Consider the following 21,411-nt stretch of genomic DNA (forward strand, 5'->3'; position numbering starts at 1 on the left):
TTCTTGTTAAGTTCAGACAGTCAGGGTCAGAGAGGCTGGAAGTTTCCATTTGTGGCTGCAGCCCGATCAAAAGGTCCACAGCTGAAGTCTTATCCTTCTTTACATCTTTTTTTTCTCCCCCACCCAAACAAACTCAAGTCAGCTTCACATCTGCGGACCTGGGTGTAGAAGTACTTCAAAATATTTCGTGTTATATCCCTCTTGGGTGCCAGATGGGTGACTTTTTCTATACAGATTGTCTGCACGAAGACCAAGAATATCACAATATTCAACTAAAGTCAATTTAAGCTCTAATACTGAGATTTATATCTTGTGTGAGACGTCTGGATGCAGTAAACTCCGCCCACCTGGCCAACTGAGCACTTTAAAACAAATGCTGGAAGAGTCAGGGTTCCAATAGGTTAAGATTTTGAGATTTTTGTTTAATATTTTTAATATAATTTATACCAAAGTACACTAAGGAGACTCTTTCCACAATAAATATCTGCATATTAAATGAGAAGAGTCAAAAATCCTAGAAAATATGTAGTTGCATAAACAGTATAAAGGGGCAGTGCAATACTTTTCTACATTTTTACTGACTTTTTGCAACTTTTGTGCAACTTATCAAACAGGGAAAACATGAAATACGTCTATATATTTCCAGATTTGTGCAGGAACCCTGATGATTTAACTACTTCTATACCCAGGTCCGCAGTGCAATCGTTCTCTGACGGCACCGGATGCTAAAACTTAGGCTGGTAGAGAGCCACTCGTCCGCTGAGGCAGCCCGAGGCCAGCTGGCAGTGCGTTGGGGAGAACTTGGTGGTGAGCACGACGTCGCTGTGCGAGTAGATGGAGCGGATCTCCCTGAGGCAGCTGGTCTGGACGGGCAGGCAGTCCACCAGCTCGCCGCAGCGCTCGTCGAAGGCCAGCAGGCGGACGCCGTAGCCGTACGGAGAGCAGATGAGCCGTCCGTCCGGGCTGAAACACAACTCCTTGATGTAGCCCCTCCCCACGTTGGCCTCCTCGATGTAGTGGGTGAGGCGGAGTGAGCAGCGGGGGGAGACCAGCGGGCGGGTGGGCGCTCCGTCCTGGAACTCGTACACACACGTCCACTGGAGAGAGAGAGAGAAAGATCAGGTGGTCAGTATCACCTGAAAGTATTAAAAATATTGGTCCCAGACTCACAGTGGAACCAACCAAACAGTAGCAGCTTTTTGTAGTGAAGCTAAAACAATCAGATATGCGAGCAGGCTGGTCACTTTCTTGTTTTGCTTATTCCGTAATCAGATAGTTCTGATTGTAGGTTTAATTACAAATAGCTAATGTTCACAAACTACGCTGCCAAGACTGACTTTTTTGATACTCAAAAGATAGATTTTCAGTGCATTATTCCTATAAGCTGAAGCAATGATGATGTCATTCCTTTTGATGACAACAGAGGTCGTGTACTGTAATTCTTAATGTATGAAAACAGTCTTATTTCAGAGCCACTCTTTGAGATGACAGGTGTATCTACAGCTAACTGTCTCTGACCTCCTGGTCGTCCATGTTGCTGGAGCAGCGGATGAGTGTGGCCCAGCCTTTCGGATGGAGCTGCAGGGAGGTGATGCAGTTCCCTCGGTCTCGCTCTCCTGGGATCTCTGGAGTCAGAACCTCCAGGCTGTTCCTGGGAGAAAGGCCTGTGAGAACAAAGGGTGTGAGAACGTTACTTTCTATCGTCATTATTCCTTCAGAGGAGAACGTCAGCAGGTGTCAGTGTCTCGGTTTCACTCCATGAGTGTCTCTGACCTTCTCTATGTGGGTGAATCTTGCTGGAGTCGTTTCCCTGGCGAGGAGTTCCTGCCCACCTGGACGCTGATGTGCCTCCATCTGAAGTCAAAAACAGTCAATATGTCAATAATAACGACAAATACACATTGTAGGTTATCAAGAGCCCAAAGTTTAACCTTAAAACCTTGTGAAATGGTTTTTAAAAAATCTAAATATATAATTTAAACTGACATCAATGTAAAAACCAGGTAACGGTTTGTGTTTATGAAAATGTAGACAGCAAATATGTTGTAATTCTGCCTGATAAAAAAGCCTCAAAACAAATACTCAAGTCTTGTTCAACTAATTGTAAATAAATGCAAGCAAAACACGAGAATGTGATCAGACCTGAGCTGAGGGGAGTCCGTCGTGCTCGCAGCATGCGGTAGCTGCCCACCTCGAGGGACTGGGTGAGGTCCAGGTCGTGGAGGATGAGCAGGTACCCTGAGGAAGTGGATATGAGCATCTTGGAACAGTCGGGTGTCAGACGCATCCGCATCAGGTATCGGGTGTGGAAGAACTTTTTGTGCGGGCAGCCGTCCTCTGTAAATCTGCAGAGGAAAGACAAAATATGGAAGATTTAACAGTGAGTTTGATGTCTTTAATTGTATAATCCAGTTGAGACAGTTTGTCCAAGGTGGAACACGATATGGAGAGGCGTTGTTCAAAAACAAGAAAGTTGGATCAAAACAAGAAACAGTTTGGATGAGTCACATATTTCAGAAATATCAGAACCATCATCAGCTTTTTAGGAATGAAAACACGCTTTCTTCTTTGAATTACAGCCTCCAAAACACATCATTTATCTCTATAAGTGTTGTAAATTTGCAGGATTTATGCAATAGGAGGCATGAAAGAGACAGGAGTCTGTTATGGTATTGTTTGAATTATATGTGCAGCTGTTGGTGAAGTAACCACCGGCACAGGAATATTTCTGAAGACACAAACACAACTCTACTGGTATCAGTGCAGAGAAGATAACTTCATTAGTTATATGACAGAATAGTTAATTAAACATTAATTCACATATTAAAAAAAGTTAGAAATATTTACTGGTCCCAGCTTCTGTGAGGATTTTTTACTTATCTCACTAAATATTGATATTAAAGTGAATATGTTTGAATTAAGGACGGCTGGTCAGACAAATCAAGCAATTAAAAAGGATGTAAACATGGTTTCTGACATTTTAGAGCATCACCGATGATATATAATTAATCAGGGATTTTTTAAAAGAATGAAAATAACGAACAGCTGCAGCACAAACTGAATCCCTAACAAGGTGAACAACTCATTGGCTGTGTCTGGAATTACACCATATTTAGTGTATAGTCCGTCAAACCTGAGCACAGCAGAACACGGACAGATGTTGGAGCTTTTTTTCTTCTACTTTGTGAATAGTATCCTAATGTGTGAAATGTATGCACTGTATAACCTCCTGGAGAGCTACTGCCCTGCATGTTTTAGGTATCGCCCCACTCTAACACACCTGACTCTAATAATTAACTCGTTATCAAGCAGCTGAAGCTTGTCAAGGGCTTAACAATGACTTTATTATTAGAATCAGGTGTGTTAAGAGTGAGGAGCTACTTAAAGCATGCAGGGAAGTAGCTCTCCAGGAGCAGGGTTGGTGACCACTGCTATAAAGTGTGATCACAAATTCTCACAATGAAACAAAAGTGCATCTGAACTACAACCTAACTAACATAGTGTAATGGGCTGCATTATGTAGATGACTAAATTAGTCATCTCAGTGAAGAATATTGTCAGTGAAGTGTCAGTTATCTCAATTTACAAGTTTTTTATTTATATCACATTGTGATGACAGACTGGAGAAGATATACTGATATCAAAAAGTCTGTGTAATATATATTTTTGTAACTTTTCTTTAAAAGAATTTGTCCGATCCCTCACTCATCAAAACGTTTCTTCTACATACACACACATTGACACAAATACATATACATATATGATGCTCATACACACACACACCAACCTGTTAGTGTCCCATGTGATGACGTTGCCGTCAAAGCCAGACGTGACGAGTAGACGCGTGTTGGTGTCGTACTCGATGTTCTTCACCCAGCTGGCGTGGCCGTGCAACGAGCAAACCTTTGAATTCAGCTTTCTGAGATCCCATAATGCAATTGTGGTGTCGTCTGAGCACGTGGCAAACAAACGATTGTCCAGAAACCTGCAGGGTGCAACATTTCATTTAAGATTCTCGATGGACGTGAATCTGGAGAGCAGTTGGATCACTCATCATTCATCTAATGTACTCTAACAAACAGTTGTGTTAACTTGAACTGTGTTAAAAAGAAGCAGCATGTTGCACTGTTACTTTAAACCCTTCCTGGATGATTTGAACATTATAAAAACGCACCTTATGTTGTTGACACAGTCCTCGTGGGCCTCCGTCAGGGTTTTGATGTGTCTGGACGAGATGGGATCAAACAGCAGGACCTCGGTCTGTTCGCAGGCCACAGTCAGCACAGACCTGAGCAGAGCAGACGCACACAGGTCAGAACAGACGCACAGGTCAGAGCAGACGCACAGATCAGAATAGACGCACACAGATCAGAACAGACGCACAAAGATCAGAGCCGACGCACAGGTCAGAGAGAGTTTATCTCTTTGGTCACGTTACATCAGCTGATTTATTTTGTTTTGAATTCATGGACGAAATTCTTAGATTCATTAAACTGTTTGGATCGAGATTGGATCTGATCAGTGATCAGTGATCAGTGATCATCAGAAGATCAAACAATACCTGAGAAAAGCCAACAGAGCAGCAGGAAAACATGCTGAAATGCTGAAAACTTTCTCATTTCAAATTAGATCAGATCTTTATCGTCCCATAAGAGGAAAGCAGCTTAAAAACATTTCCTTTCAAGCCAGAACACAGTAATATAATATAAACACAGTAATATAATAAAAACACAGTAATATAATATAAACACAGTAATATAATAAAAACACAATATAATAAAAACACAGTAAGACATTTGAATATCAGGCATGCAATTCATAGTTAGATACCAGATGTATGGTAAAAAGGAAGGAAAAGAGCAAGAGTAAAGATAAGTAATTAAAATTATAAACTGTGTGAAGAACCAAGAGGAAGCTGCAACAATTTGTTGATCTAGTTTCAGTGTCTTACTTTTTTTTTTTTTTTAAAGATTCAATGCTTTTCTGTGTCGTACATGATGCTTATCTGGATATGTTCTGGTTGGCCTGTTAGTCAGACACAATAAAACATCTGAAGACGTCGCCTGAGGATATTTTTCACTATTTTCTGACATTTTACAGACAACACACTTAATTAATAATGGAATTGAATTGTTACCTGCAGCTAAAATGATAAAGTATTAGAATTCAGAGCATTTATTGCACACAGGGTGAATTAAAACTGTTACGACATTTCTATGACAAAGGAATTAATTGAAATAAACTGAATTCAATGTATATTTATACTCCACTACATCCCTGACTGTGATGCAGTATTAAGACCGTTGTAATAATGAGAATAAGATTAATTCAAGTGTGCCACAAGATTAATTTCCTCATTTAGGTCGCACAGTATCCAAGTCAAAATGATCTTTTCCAGAGAAGACCTCAATGTGTATAATGAACATTTAAGGGTATTTTTATGTGTATTCATTTGCGCTCCTAAGCAGAATTGAATTGGCTTTGTTTAGTACTTTTTCTTCTGCAAAAAACATGCAAACAGACTAATATAAAACAGCCTTAATCATAAGTAGAATAGATAGAAGAACAATGAAAACTTTAAGACATATCATATTTGTAATTAGTGCAGAAATGGTTTTATGAACCTGACAATTGTGCAAGATGAGAATAAAAAGTTAAAACATTAAAACTTTTTTGCACAGATGATGCAGAAATGTTTAAATAGTTAAAGATGATTGTGTTTAATGCTCATCTTAAGAGAAACCAATCGCTATAGAGACCAGATATCTCCATGAAACCCTGCAGTACGTCACTACACATGCATAATAACTCAATTAAATCTCCCAATAATACAAAATTTAAGTTAATTAAATGCGAATAAGAAATATTTTGATAACAATATTCTCCACTTTTCTGTCACTGATCAGGTTGTCTCTTTTCGCTGTTAAGATTTGGTTCAATTATTACAAAACCAATGTAATCCCATAATGACATGCAGCAGGTTTTGTTTAGTCCTGGTGTCTGCTGAGCCCACAAACAGAATCTGACCCAGCCAGATCAGGACAAGGCTTGACCTGGTTTGGCTGCAGGATTAATTTCCTACAACCTGCTGCCTGGTGCCTGGTCACCTACGGCTTGAAACTGAGTCAAGTGGACTTAATTAATGAGTTTGCTTGTGCAAGACTTCCCAGGTTTTATTTTGGGGAATTCAAGAACTTAAAATAGCTCATCTGCATTGTTAGAAATATTTGTGTTGATGATTTACTGCATCAAAGTAACCACAAATCAGTCAAGAACTTCAAGCGAGATGTGGCTTACTGTGTATAATATATGAATATATAATGTTGTATTGTTTGTGTCTTAAAAACAGCACTTTTCCTAATTTACACTACTTTGTACAATATGTTTTGGTTATACTGCACCCCATGGTCATGTCATTAAAGCCTTTGAATTGAATTGTAAGGGTGCAGTTAAAGCACCTGCCAGCTTTTTATAAGTACAAATTCATATATTAGTGATTTATCAAAGCCAGTGAAGAAGACCCTGGTGAGCATGACTGTTTTAAAGTGAAAGGGGGGCTTTAAAATGTGAAATGTGTTCCTTACCCATCCGGGGAGTACTCCAGGTTGAACACAGCTCCGTGTGTTTGGGTGCTCAGGTTGACTGACTCTGCAGCCGGATTCATTGAGCAATACAAGCTGGTCATTTTCCTGAAGTTATCTCTGGCTGGGTCCACAAACACACCACGTCTAATAGTCCTGTTCTGCAGCCAGGAGAACAGACTCATGACATCTGTGCCACCAGTACTACCACTACTTCCACCACTACTTCCACCACCACTTCCACTACCACTGACACTCTCATGCATGCAGCCCGGCTCTCGCTCCTCTGCAACCGGGGACCGTGCGCTTTGCTCCGGCTGCTCCTGCCTGCTGCTCCCCGGTGCAGAAGGAGAAGCCCTCCGATCCATGTCATCCTCCTCTTCCTCCGAGTCGTCGATGTCGTCCGGGTCTCCCTCTTTGTCGGAGGCAGTGTTGTCAGGCCTTTGCTGAGACTCGTCGGCGTCCTCGCTGTCGCTCTGGTGCTCGGAGCTCATTGTAAAGCTTCTCCAGCCTCCTCACACAGCAGGTTGTGTTGTTTCTTTTTTGGGGAGGGGGGGGTTTTAAGGGGTGAAACGTGGACTTGCTCCTGTCACACCTACCGAGCAACAAACCCAGAGTGTTCCTGCAGCAGCTTAAGGTGCCATGGCGGTAGATTTTAGCTGCATTGGTGAAAGCGGCCACATTATATTTTGTTGTCAGACTTGGCAGCTAGAAAGAGTTAGACGGATACCGGAAGACTACAGAGTTAGCCTTTCAAAATAAAAGCGTAAAGAAAAAAAAGTGCGCATGGTAAATAAATAAAATAAATAAATTAAAAACAACAAAGCTGTATTAAGTTTACATGGTGGAGTAATTGATGATTCATTTATATCATGCTTTTTGTTCATTTGGTTTTTAAATTTTAAAATTGGTCCAGGGTTATTATAGTTAACTAAAACTAAGACTAAAATTAAAAGTAGCAGTGAGAAAATAATTTAGTTAACTGAAGTTTAAAAAAAGAGTGTTTTGTAAAACTAAATAAAAAATACAATGAAGAGATGCAAAACTAACTAAAACTAAACTGAATTGCAGATAAAATCAGCTTAGTTTTAATTTTAATTTTAATTTCCCCTCTCCATTTTACTGTATTGTGTTCAGTTTGACTTCTTGAGATAACAGGCTATTATTATTATTATTATTATTATTATTATTATTATTATTATTATTATTATTATTATTATTATTATTATTATTATTATTGTTATTTCATCCTTTTCAGCTTCTACTAATCAAGGCTTTCCTCCTAATACCTAAAAACTAATACCTAAAAAACTAAAACTAGATAAAAACTAAACTGAAACTACTTAACTAACTAAAACTAAACTTAAAATAAAAAAGCAAACTGAAAAAGTAAATTAAAATAGAAAAACTAATGTAAATGTAAAAACTATAATAACCCTGGTTACGACGCACATTTTAATTAGTAGGTGTTTTAATATGAAGTTTTTCAAACGGAAGCTAAATGTATTTATTCTCCGCTACTTGACGTTTTCCTCCTCACCGTAAACAAATGCAAAATAAAAAAGAAACTACGAAGTTCCGCTTCCTCGTCCGCTTTGAGGTGCTTTGAAATAGTTTGTCTCCACCTGGTGGATAAAAGCTGCAGGATCATCTCTGTGGATGGAGCTTTTATTTATTTATTTATTTATTTATTTATTTATTTATTTATTTATTTATTTATGTATTGCAGAATCTAAAAAAGACACATGTCATATTGCCTGCATGCATAAGATAAGATATTCCTTTATTAATCCCACAATGGGGACATTTGCACTGTTACAGCAGCAGTGGACAGAAACATAGAATATAATAGCAGCAATAAGAAATAATAAAGAACAATAAATAATAAGTACAAAAACAATAAGAACAATATTTTTTTTTGCACAGATTAAAGTGAAATAAATATATATGTATAATATATTAATATTGCATACAATTTAAATTATCAGTATTGTCCGTATACATGAAATGCATGGCGTATTAGGGCCATATATGTAAAAAACAAAAACAAATCAATAATAACAACAACAAAACCCAGGGGTGTGTTCTTCAGTTGCACCCCGAGGAATTTGTAAGTGTCCACAATCTCCAACAATCCTTCCCCATTTATGGAAACAGGTGTCGAGGGCACTTTTTGCGCCATCAGCTCCTTGGTTTTCAGGATGTTGAGCTGTAGGTGGTTCCTGTCGCACCATCCTACAAAGTTGTTAACTAGGTTTCTGTACTCCTCCTCTTTATTATCTGTGATGCAGGTCTCTGTACTCCTCCTCTTTAATATCTGTGATGCAGGTTTCTGTAGTCCTCCTCTTTATTATCTGTGATGCAGGTCTCTGTACTCCTCCTCCTTATTATCTGTGATGCAGGTCTCTGTACTCCTCCTCCTTATTATCTGTGATGCAGGTCTCTGTACTCCTCCTCTTTATTATCTGGGATGCAGGTCTCTGTACTCCTCCTCTTTATTATCTGTGATGCAGGTCTCTGTACTCCTCTTTATTATCTGTGATGCAGGTCTCTGTACTCCTCCTCTTTATTATCTGTGATGCAGCCAACAATGTATTATTATTATTATTTACACATTTCTGTTGTCTTGTCCTTGCAGGATGGACGGAGGTAAACAAGGTTGTGTAAGATCAGATAAGATATTCCTTTATTAGTCCCACAATGGGGGATTACAACAGTAATATTGGTATTGAAATACAGTTTTACAGTTTAAAAGAAGAAATAATAATAAATGTGGATTTATATTTTAGTGTTTGCTTGTTTGAGTTTTATATACGTTTTTTAAATAGATATGTTTATTGAAAATAAACAAATTATAAATGATGTACATGCTTAAGAGGCCTTTTCCCTTTTTTTTAACAATACATAAAAAATGTAACAACGCAAAACAAAAACAAAATTGTAAGTTAAAGTAAATAAAAGTTTATTGTTAGTAATTATTAAAATATGTCAATGCTTCTTTTTTTTTTAACCATATAAACCAAATGATTTTAAATCATGTACCATATAGGGAGTGGGGGGAGGTAGGGGAGTGGGGTATTTTTTATTTAATTTATTTATTGTTGGGTTTTTTGTATGTTTTGTTTTCTTTTGTTTATCATGTTATATAAGTTTGTAATAGTAATGGGTTGTTTGGGTTATAGGTTTTTCATGATACCTTTACTGTGTGTGGAGAAGAGCAACTTTTACCTGAAGGGGCAATCTAAATGAAGATTACACATTTCTTATTTACTTAAGACTAAATTACACTTAATATTAAAATCAAAACCTCACCCTCACTGTTGATCTAAATTACATGTGTGGTTTACAACATAAACATAGAGGTTTGATGAAGATTTTTTACTGGCACCAGTACAAAATGATGACAGACGTCTTTAGGCCGTATATTCAAATGAGAGTTGACATGCTGAGACAGTATCTGTAGGATGGAGCATCTGCAGCACAAACAACAAGCTGCCCGCAGGGAGTTTAACATGAATGTGAGACAAAATTACAGTTTGTGTTGTGGTCGCCATTTGATGTTTGCATGTCTCCACACTGTGCCTGGTTCGGTGTGTGTGTGTGTGTGTGTGTGTGTGTTTGGTGTGAGGTGTGAGGTGTGAAGTGTGTCTTAAGCCACTTTCAGGGACACAAACCAGATTTAACACCGGTTGTTTGGGGTCAGTTTGGACAATTGGGGACAAAGGCTGTATCCCCAATTGGTAAACTTGAGTTTTGGGTTAGTGGTTAAGGTTAGGGTTAGATTTAGGTAGGTATAGTTACAGTTAGGATGAGGGTATGTCTCCAGTAAATTAATATAAGTCTATGTAAATACCCTAAAAGTGACTGTGTGTGAATCTCTCTCTCTCTCTCTCTCTCTCTCTCTCTCTCTCTCTCTCTCTCTCTCTCTCTCTCTCTCTCTCTCTCTCTCTCTCTCCGTGTGTGTGTGTGTGTGTGTGTGTGTGTGTGTGTGTGTGTGTGTGTGTGTGTGTGTGTGTGTGTGTGTGTGTGTGTGTGGTCCAGGCCAGGTATTTCTCATGTTGTGAAAAAATTAAGTCCCCTGAAAATAAATCATTAATTACTTGATTTAAAGTTCAGGGTTATTTCAAGGTTAGGTAAAGATGAGGGTTGTGGTTATGGTTAGATTGCTTCAGAGCATTTCTGAGTTAATTGTGCGCAACATGGCCGCAGATAAGAAACCACTTCAAATGACGGGAAAACAAAAGAGGTTAATTTTCTTGCTTGCTGCGCGACAAGGTGTGTATTTACCTGTGTTGGAGTCAGGTGATGAGACACAGAGTATAAATGAGGCAGGGGCTCGCTGTGGGGAATCACACTCTTGTGTACGTGCAATACATATGTCCGCGTGCACACATAACGGAGAGCAAACAGTTGGATTGTTTCTGTGGACAGACGGCAAAAATGACGCGGGATGCTGCGGGACCGAGCTCATCCTCAATGACCCCGAGCTTTCTTGAGTTTATCCTGATTGTATCAGTGATGCTGCTCGTCCCGGTTCAGCCAGTATCCGCTCATCCTCAATGCCTGGACTTTGAGCCACCTTTTAAACCTCTGTGGCATCTGGAGTTTTGTAAGCAGTACGAGACTTTTGGCTGCTGCGACCAGAAAACCGACAACCAGATTGCAGAGAGATACTGGGACATTATTGATCATTTGGACATAGCGGATTATGAGCTTTGTGCAGATATGTTGAAAGAAGTCATGTGTCAGGTAAATATTTTTTTCCTGCTGTGGTTGTTGTTTTTGGATGCTGCTGCTATGTTATAAAAGTTTGTGGCACAGCACAGTTATTAAACATAGCTCAGTGCACAGATAATTACTCTTAAACTATGCAGAAATGTGGTCTAATATATAAAGCCTCAGATTGTTTGTGATTCACCATCTTAAAGAAACAAAAAAAGTCTGTCTAATGTATCACGTAACTCTCCAACTTCTGGATTTATTTGAGTTTTATCTAATGGAAGAATGTAAATTAACGTTTGTCTCACATTTGCAAACAGATCAAAGTTTAGGCATCAATTAACTTTGATTTAAAAAGGATTAAAACAAACTTGAATTAGCAGTTACAGTTGTTTTATTGAAACAGTTGAAGATGAATAAAATAACCTTTCTTGTGCTCAGTATTTTAAACATGTTATGTTCTTTTTTTCATGTGAAGCACTTTGAGCTGTATTTCTTGTATGAATGGTGTTATACAAATAAAGTTATCATTATTTTTACTCTAAATGATGCTATAATATAAAATGCTTTATAATGACTAGATTCAGATTCAGATTCATTTTATTCTTTGTCTAAAAAGGGCACTTAGTTTGCAGCAGGAATACAGAAAAAAAACAACACAGACCACACAACAGATTTAACACAACAACAAAATTAATTAGTTGCAGTTAAAAACATGAATTTTATAAAGGAAAAGTAATAAATACTAATAAATACGTCCAAGCTGGGGACGGGGGGACTAGGATGGACAAGGACTATCTCCCTCTGTAAAGTGCGTTCAGTGATCAATCAAATCAAGGCTGCACTGAAATCTAACAATACTGCTCCTACAATGTTTTTTAGATCGATTTCTCTCAACCAATCATCGTCATTAGTGTAAGCGCTGTGCCTGTTGAGTGACCTTCCCTATAAACATGCCGATAATCACTATCAACTCAAATTATTAACAGAAAAATAGCACTGGATCTGGTCAAATACATTTTTTTCCAATAACTAATTAACAGCAGGTGACAAACTTATTGGTCGTAGAAAAATGCATAAATAACTTCATCACCAATACTGCAAACAACCAATAGACTGCAAGGTGTGTTTGAGCCCAACACCTTGACAATAGATTTACATATTCCTAAAACAGTAGCATGCATAGGGGAGATCAGGAGGTGCTTCATTTGAACACCAGTATGCCAGTGTCCTATAATGGGACACCATGCTTAATAATAATGCCAGAGTCCGATGACTAAAGATCCTGTTTAGAGTGACCCTTTAATTTTCACCCTTACCCCTGCCCTGAAAGTCTCTTTGATAGTCACTACAGTGTCTCCTGTTTGTCTCATCCAGGAGTGCTCTCCGTATGCCGCCCACCTCTTTGATGCTGAGGACCCGTACACACCTGTCCGAGAGCTACCTGGCCTTTGCTTTGGCTTCTGCTCTGAGTTTCACGGTAAATGTCGCCATGTGGTTAAATATTTAACTGAGAACCAGCTGCTGCAGAACACCTGTGAGCGAGACATGTTAACATTCTGCCACATGGTCGACCTGTCCGACCAAGACTACTGCTACCCCAATGTGCTGAAGACCCCCGACCTCACAGGCAACTTGGGGCAGGTGGTGGAGGACCCCAGAGGGTGTCTCCAGCTGTGCCTGACTGAAGTGGCCAACAATCTCAGGAACCCTGTGTTGATGCTGCACAGCAATGACGACACGCACAGGATGTTCATCGCAGAGCAGGTGGGCTTCGTGTGGGTTTACCTGCACGATGGAAGCCGGCTGGAGCAGCCCTTCCTGGACCTGACCGGGGAGGTGCTCACCACACCTTGGCTAGGGGATGAGAGGGGCTTCCTGGGCATGGCCTTCCACCCAAAGTACCAAGACAACGGACGCTTCTTCATCTACTACTCCATCCAGGTCAACAGTGGGCCGGACAATATCAGAGTCAGTGAGATGAAGGTGTCTGCCTACGACATGAATATGGCTGATCCTTACTCCGAGAGGTATGTAGGGAATTAGCTTTGATGATGTACATGTCTTTATATACTGTCTTTCAAACACTATATAATGACTATGTTGACATTCACGCCCAGGGTGCAATTGCACCAAAGCCTGTATTAACATGTACTGTATGTACAGAATACAGTATATTACTTCAAGGTTGGCTCTGGGGGCCTGAGCACAATTACAAATGTCTTCTTTCTTTCCTTTATGTGCTACAATCAGCTTTTCACCTCAGGCATAAAATGACTCAAAGAAAAATTATGTAAACCCCTCAAAAAACAACCAAAAAACGTTGCAAAACAGAACCAAAATGTGACGTTACACCCAACTGATCGGTTAACTTTATTGTTCCAGGGGGAATTTGGTTTGCAGTGTCAGCAAAAAAACCAAACACAAGAACAGACAGTAAAAGTCAAGTCAATTTATTATGGACCAAAATTAAAAACAAGAGTTGAGCCAGATGCGCTACAGACACTGACAATTACAGTCAACACACAAACAGTTATGAAGAGAAACATTAATTAAAGTGTAAATCAATAAAAAAAAAAGTATTAAATCTTAAAAACACAACTGCACTGTAGAAAACATATAAATAACAGAGTGAGGAAAAAATATGACAGACAGTCATAATAATCATGTTGCTCCTTCCAAAGAAATAGGAAATAGGCTGGTTCATAATCCACTGCAAAACCACAACTTGTCATTTTTACTCTTCAATTACTGAACCACAGACTTCTTCCCACTCCATTTCGGATGTGGTTGAAAGTGCATTGCATCATGTTTTCCGTTTTCTGTTAGGTGTAAGTTCACTGTTTTCAGTGAGACCATTGTGCTTTCTTTTTTTATATATGTTGTTTTGTTTTTTTCTTGTTTTACACATTCGAAATAAAATAATCTAATCTAAATCTAACACATAAACAAACACGATATAGCAGTTTCACCTCGTTTCCATTCTCAGTGCTAAGCTAAGCTAACTAGTTGCTCACTGTAGTTGGCTCCTGCTTCATTATGATTGTGTCAGTGTGGATTGATTAGATTTAATTGACGCTGCCGCCAACATCAATAAACAATCCACCAATTGTCAACAGATTTTAATTTAAATTTTGCTGACTGGAAGGAAAACCATGCACACAATACAGAAATCTTTAGTTCATCTAAGTTACAGCGACATCTTTTCCCAAAAAGTATGCCTCCATTTCTCTGGATAACTATTTTTTTTAGATGGAAATTAGTTACATAGTGAGCCCTGCTGATTTTCCAGAGTATCCCGAACATTGTTTTAGGAATGCCACATTGCAGTTGAATTATTTTAAATGTAATTTTTCAGTGCTGCAGAATTCACTATTCGCCTCCAACGTATTGGTGTGGCAGCAGAAATTTCAGAGTTGGTTATTTCTAAACATGGTATTTGCATGATAGCATGAAAAGTGGGCGAGCCGACCCCTTAAAGCCCCAGGCCGGCTTACTCATCCCGGCTTTCTATAAGACATAATTGCTGGATAAAGAATGAGTGACAAGCGCTAATGCATCAGTGATGAAGGGTCAGGCTGAAACATGCCTTGTGGGTGTGGAATCACGTAAAATGGATTTTATTTCTGAAAAAGCGAAATATTATGGATACTGTGTGTGATTACGCTGAACTACGTCTTTTTAAAAAAATAATCAGGGTCATTATAGAGATTGAGGAACCTGCTGCAAACCACAATGGAGGCCAGCTGCTGTTTGGTCTGGATGGATATTTGTACATCTTCACTGGAGACGGTGGGAAAGCAGGAGATCCGTTTGGGAAGTACGGCAATGCACAAAACAAGTAAGGTGCTTCAGGTGTGAGAGAAAGATGTTTAGGGCTCAGAGTAAATTTCAGTTGATTGTTTGGTCTGGAAAACATAAAAAATTGTGAAAAACACTTCCAGGTGACCCTCAAATGTCTTATTTTGTCTGACCAAAAGTTAAAAACTCAAAAATATATGATATATATGAGATGCTGGAACATTTTTTCACAATTTTTTGCTTGAAAAATAAGTCATCAATTGTCAAAATAGTTGCAGATTATTGAATGAAGGCCTTTCAAATGGTGCTTAATCCAGTTTTTTCTTCTTCACAGGAGTGCTCTCTTGGGAAAAGTCCTCCGCATCGATGTGGATGGAAGTGACTCCGATGGGAGGCAGTACAGGATCCCCCCTGATAATCCATTCCTTGGGGCCCCAGACGCCCGACCAGAGGTGTTTGCATACGGCGTCAGAAACATGTGGCGATGCTCTGTGGATCGAGGAGACCCGGTCAGTCGCTACGGCAGAGGTCGGATATTCTGCGGTGATGTTGGTCAAAACCGCTACGAGGAGATTGACATCATCGTGAAGGGAGGAAACTATGGATGGAGAGCCAAAGAGGGATTTGAGTGCTATGATATGAAACTGTGCCACAACTCATCCTTGAGTGAGTATCCCTGAAAATAAAACCAAAGAGCTGTTTTCTGTGTCTTTCCAATCACCACCTATCTGTTCTTCCTAATTTTGCTGTTTTTATTGTGCTTAGTTAAATTCAGTGCCTCTTTCTCCTCCACGACAGATGACATCCTCCCTATATTTGCATACAGCCACCATGTTGGGAAGTCTGTGACAGGGGGATATGTGTACAGAGGATGTGAATCACCCAATCTCAACGGCTTGTACATTTTTGGCGACTTTATGAGTGGGTAAGACGACGCATCGGTCTGAGCCAAGAACTTCACTGCAACTGTTGTTTGAAAATCTCTGTCAGCTTTTTATAGGAATGAAGGAAAAACAGACCTGCTTTCTTGGCTTATTTGCTCGGCTGTTGTGTATTTTTGAAATGATTAAAAAAAACCTTTGTATTGTGAATGAATTCAATTCCACAAACTGGCTTGATTCACAATTTTATTTGCATCGTTTATATTGATGCACTGATATTTTCATATGCTTTTTTGCTTCAGATTCAGGATGTTTCTAGGCTCTTGTTTTCAAACTTGAATTAACTTTGTTTGCTACATTTAGACTGTTTTGTATGCATAGACTGAAGCCATGACTTGAAAATGATGTAAGGCTTGAACAAAGCTTGGTTAGTGTATTTGGTGAAGGGAAAATAAAGGCATTGCGTGTACTTGCATGCCCACCCACCCTCATTAATAGTTGTATCTGGTTTGTTTAAACGATAACACAACAGGAAAACTTCCTGGAGTCTCCGCTAGTTGTGTGGCTCCTGGCCAAGCATAAGTCTGTTGCAAATTTAGCGTAGACATGCTAATGGTATCAATCTTCTCATCTAACTCTCTGTAAGAAAGCAAATGGATGTATTTCACAAAATGTTGACCTATTTCTTCAATATTTAAGGTGAAAGAGGTTCCTCCTTGGCAATAGCTATACATCTATACATTCATACAGCCATGAGTTTCCTCTGTTACTGAATATGTGTTGGGTTTACCCGCCATAAGATCTTGGCTAATTGTCTTGTTTTAGCCTCTCTAAGTGCTGTTTCAGAGGCTTTTACTCCTTCTTACATTCTCACTATGCAATTAACCCATGTCGGTGCATGTTTGCCGATTTATGGTGTAAAAAGCGATTCATCAATCTTTCAGGCGAATCATGGCTTTGGAGGAAGATAAGACAACAGGAAACTGGAAAGAGAGGAGTGTGTGTATGGGAGAAATAAAGACGTGTTCTTTTCCTGGGCTCATCAATCATCACCACAAGTTTATCATCTCATTCGCTGAAGACGAAGCAGGTAACGATCAGTTTCACAAAAGGTTGACGATGTATTCCAACACGGTGCCAATGAGAGTAATGTTTCTGTTGTTTTAGGCGAACTGTACTTTCTGGCTACCGCGTATCCAAGTACTGAGTCACCTTTTGGAACCGTTTTCAAATTCATGGACCCATCCAGGTGGAGTATCAGTCACAGCTAAACATAAACTAAGCAGGAACTTTGTTTTAAGGCTTTTAAGAGCATCGTGCCCCCCCCCCCCCCCAAAAAAAAACCCAAGTATCCCTCTTCCATTACCAACAACATAAAATAGAGCATCCTGTAGTCTTTCAAACCAGAAGTCTCAGACACATTTTTAACATGAAATGGTGCCAATCTCATTTTAAAGGGAAGTCAAGGCAATTTTCTATATTTTGTTTTTGTCACATATTGTCAGCAAATCTCATGTGCAGAACCAAACCATCAATGAATTCCTTCTTGCATGTATGTGTATGTATATCCAAAGTCTGATGTATGTTATTCCACTGTGCCGTAGACCTCGTTTTTGTCTAAAAACTATAAAACACATCAATGAGCCAAACCGCTGCACTGGATGACATATTTCTTGGTTTGTTTAGAAACGGTTTTAAAGACTAATAACAGCGTTCACGTTTTCAGTCTCCTGAGAAATTGAATTTCTGTGTACAGAGCCTTATTAACTAAATATCACAACCTTTTGACTTTGCACTAAAGAAATTCTTAATATGTTGCAATATTTTAACTCAACAAGCTCAGTGAACAGAAGTGCTCGTGCTCTGTGGTATCTGCTATACAAAAAACTTCTTTCCTGAGGCTGAAAATATAATTGAAGTTAGTAATTTTTGGTGAAGGAATATTTCACCCAGAGCCGCGGTGTGGCTCATTGATGTGTTTTTCATAGGTTTTAGACAGAGTTGTACAACGCAGAAGAATAAGATATATCAGGCTTTGCATACACACACACCCATATACACACATATACACACATACACACACACACACACACACACACACACACACACACACACACACACACACACACACACACACACACACACACACACTACTTGTAAGAAGGATCAGTTCATCGTTCTGAACATGATTCAGTGACAATAAGGACAATATAAAAAGCTTACTTATCAACAAGTTGTAAAAGCTTATTTTCTCCCCAAACACAGCTGGTGAAAAGTTTTAATGCCCAACTTGATGTAAAACTGATGTCAGACAGTTGGTGCGTGTCAATAAAAAAAAAATGTTTCAGGAATGTATAAAATAATATTTATTTTGTACAGTGAAACCTCCGGGTGTTTGAAATTACACAACAAACGGCTGGCAAAGATCAAACATGGTTAACCAGAAGATGATATAATGATAATAGTTCCCGCAATGTTAGTCAGTGCTTGCCGTTGAAAGTAGGTTAACTGGTTTTAAATATCAAACAATCAATCATTAAGATAAAATAATATCATCATTAAGCTGTATCATGTTCTTTCTTTGGAAATGTTTTTTTCTTTTATTAGCATAACATTACCTACCTAACTCTTTTCATCTTCCTCTTTACCTCCCGCAGGAGAGCTCCTCCGGGGAAATGTAAGCAGAAGCTGCTGCCAGTTAAAGTGAGGGGGAAAAAGTTTCCTTTTGTGCCAAAGGAATGTAAGTCACTCCACTTTACCTTTGCATTTTTATTACTGATTCTTATATCTTAATTTATTATCATGGTGCACATACCACACCTGATGAAAATTGTTTTGGAAGGGATATTTTCTTTGATTGGACTTGTCTGACAAAGTGGAGGCACCAAAATTGTACCTAAAACTGAAATATGTTTGTGGTGTTTTCCAACCTTTAGAGAACAAATCAATCAATCAACCAAACTTTATTGATGTGGCACCTTTCATAAAGGTTAATGTAAGACAGAGTACAAAAACGATAAAGCAACAAAAACAAAGAACCAATTACAAAGAAAAAATTGAGACCAATGCAGTTTTGGTTCTGGTTCACTCAGCGTGCACTAAACATATTAACAACAACATATTATCAAGTCAATTAAACTGATGTTGGAGGTTAATATAAATGTTATGCAGAAAACATTTAAGAAAAAACCCTTCTGGGAAGCAAATTCTCCAAATTAAACTGCCACACTTTCATAAACTGTCATTTAACCATTTGCTCCAGAATGACCAACAGGAGTGTTTCTAATAAGGCGCCTTTTTCAGCAGTAATCAACAGGACATCATCATTTATCAAATCTATGTGAAAATAATGATGTTTTTATGGAGTAACAACACTGTGGTTAAAGTCTGGTTAGGTTTACACATAAAAAAACACTTGGTTAGCATTTGGGAAAGATCATGGTTTGGATTAAAATGATCACTTAAAACATGGTCTGAAGTTAAAGTTACTACTTCCTTAAAGTTAGGCAACCTTTATCGTCATGGCAACGGTAAACACCACAACATCATGATTAGGTTTTTACAAACACTGTCCCAATTTACAGTTGGAAACAGGAAGTAAAGAGACGTCTTCTGCTAAGTCCACTAAGGTTTGTCACCTTAGTACGTCATCTGAACTGCGTCACTTCTCTGGGTTATAATCACTATGGCCACTAGATGGCGTCTGTCTTGGGAGGAAAGGCTCCTTCTGGCAAGCCAAAAAAATTGCTAACTTTATTGTTTAGTCTTTAATACTCTGGGTCTGAGGAGAACAATTTTCCTCTCCATTTCATGTCCATATGCTGCCAAATTGTACTATTGAAATTAGATCATATACAAAAGCAGTCTTCCATTTTCACGTCAAACAAATTTAAAATAGAAAGAGACAAAGAGGGAAAACATTTCAAACATTTTGGCCTGTTTTCAGAGCCAAACTTTATTTCAGCCTCATAAAATGCAACACACAGTATGTAGCTGCAGAGTTGAATAAGTCAAAATGTGAAAATGGGTACTTACTGACATGTGTGCTGTTTCAGTGACCGTGCTGGACACAAATGAAAAACCTACGAGACCACCACCAAGAAAATTCAAACTCACCACCAAACCACCTGTGACGAGCAGCCAGGTCAAAACAACGACTGCAGACAGCACAACGACTGCAGACAGCACAACGACTGCAGCCAGCGCAACGACTGCAGACAGCGCAACGACTGCAGACAGCGCAACGACTGCAGATAGCGCAACGACTGCAGCCAGCGCAACGACTGCAGATAGCGCAACGACTGCAGCCAGCGCAACGACTGCAGATAGCGCAACGACTGCAGACAGCGCAACGACTGCAGCCAGCGCAACGACTGCAGATAGCGCAACGACTGCAGACAGCGCAACGACTGCAGCCAGCGCAACGACTGCAGCCAGCGCAACGACTGCAGCCAGCGCAACGACTGCAGACAGCACAACGACTGCAGACAGCACAACGATGACGAGCACTGCTTTGAAACTGAAGTGGAAATCATTAGATAAGAAAGCGAGGAAGAAAAATAAGTTAAAACCACGGAAGAAAAGCAAAGTGCTGAACGAGCAGACGGCTGACACTCAAATGGAGGACAACACTTTGAGACGGAAATCCAAGAAACGAGGAGGGGGAAAAGAAAGAAGAAGAAAGAAGACAAGTGTGATAAAGCCTGACAGCAACCAAGTAAACCTGAACTCCAATCACACGGGCATAGCTAGTTTAAAAGTTAACGCTTTAGAAACTCCCATGAACCTGAAAGACAACACGGACCACACAAAGAAGAAGATTCATCGGAGGAAAGGTGCACGGAAGCAGACCAAACATGAGAAGGACAGCATAATGTCCAAAGAACCTGCAAATGACAATAATGCTTTCATGAATAAAACCATTACAGACTGGACGAAAAGCAGCAAAACAATGAGAAACCAACCTCAGGTAAAAAGCAACCCAGGAGGCACTGACAAAGGACTTTGAAACATTGTTTTTATTATGACTTTATTATGAGCCATTATTAACATTTATTTTGTTTATTTTGGTCTGTGAAACAAAACTATGTCACCAGAAGCTGGTTAGCTGGAAATAGCGTCATATAACACTGAACTATTCCTTTAAGGTGAAAAACACACAGCTGTTTCAGGCAATTATGCCTCTAATGACAGTTTCCGGCACATTTTGTTTTTGACTGTCATAAAATTATTGGTCCAAGATATTTATCACTCTGGTTGTTTTTAAGGCAAATAAAATATGTTTGAAGTGGAAACGAGTAGCAGACTGAAGCAAACTACCCATTACATTACACTGAAGCACGTTGTTGTTAAATTACTCTAAAGCACATGTATGTGTTCAAAATAAAAATCATAAATTGTCTGTGCATGTGTGTCTTAAAAGCCTTCTG

General features: G+C 39.2%; 2 protein-coding genes across 2 annotated transcripts; one reads left to right on the forward strand and one right to left on the reverse strand.

Moving 5' to 3' along the window:
- Positions 1 to 327: 327 nt before the first annotated feature.
- wdr32 (WD repeat domain 32) lies at positions 328 to 7,223 on the reverse strand. Its single transcript, XM_062440961.1, has 7 exons — positions 6,585 to 7,223; positions 4,175 to 4,288; positions 3,788 to 3,985; positions 2,143 to 2,345; positions 1,774 to 1,854; positions 1,519 to 1,664; positions 328 to 1,097 (listed from the first exon to the last, which is right to left on the reverse strand). The coding sequence occupies exons 1-7, from the start codon at positions 7,073 to 7,075 to the stop codon at positions 726 to 728; spliced, it is 1,605 nt and encodes a 534-aa protein (XP_062296945.1). The 5' UTR covers positions 7,076 to 7,223; the 3' UTR covers positions 328 to 725.
- A 3,798-nt stretch (positions 7,224 to 11,021) lies between these two features.
- On the forward strand, positions 11,022 to 20,990 carry hhipl2 (HHIP-like 2). Its single transcript, XM_062440826.1, has 9 exons — positions 11,022 to 11,330; positions 12,678 to 13,330; positions 14,998 to 15,141; positions 15,436 to 15,767; positions 15,900 to 16,026; positions 16,927 to 17,072; positions 17,150 to 17,231; positions 18,640 to 18,722; positions 20,038 to 20,990. The coding sequence occupies exons 1-9, from the start codon at positions 11,022 to 11,024 to the stop codon at positions 20,988 to 20,990; spliced, it is 2,829 nt and encodes a 942-aa protein (XP_062296810.1).
- The last annotated feature ends 421 nt before the right edge of the window (positions 20,991 to 21,411 follow it).

This window comes from Scomber scombrus, chromosome 19 (assembly GCF_963691925.1).
Source record: "Scomber scombrus chromosome 19, fScoSco1.1, whole genome shotgun sequence".
Taxonomy (NCBI): Eukaryota; Metazoa; Chordata; class Actinopteri; order Scombriformes; family Scombridae; genus Scomber; species Scomber scombrus.

Coding starts and splice junctions, on each gene's coding strand:
- wdr32 (XM_062440961.1), bottom strand. CDS start 7,075: ATGAGCTCCGAGCACCAGAGCGACAGCGAGGACGCCGACGAGTCTCAG. Junction 1,665..1,773: donor GATTCACCCACATAGAGAAG/GTCAGAGACACT, acceptor TTGTTCTCACAG/GCCTTTCTCCCAGGAACAGC. Junction 1,098..1,518: donor GCAACATGGACGACCAGGAG/GTCAGAGACAGT, acceptor CTCTCTCTCCAG/TGGACGTGTGTGTACGAGTT.
- hhipl2 (XM_062440826.1), top strand. CDS start 11,022: ATGACGCGGGATGCTGCGGGACCGAGCTCATCCTCAATGACCCCGAGC. Junction 15,142..15,435: donor TACGGCAATGCACAAAACAA/GTAAGGTGCTTC, acceptor TCTTCTTCACAG/GAGTGCTCTCTTGGGAAAAG. Junction 16,027..16,926: donor TTTGGCGACTTTATGAGTGG/GTAAGACGACGC, acceptor TCAATCTTTCAG/GCGAATCATGGCTTTGGAGG.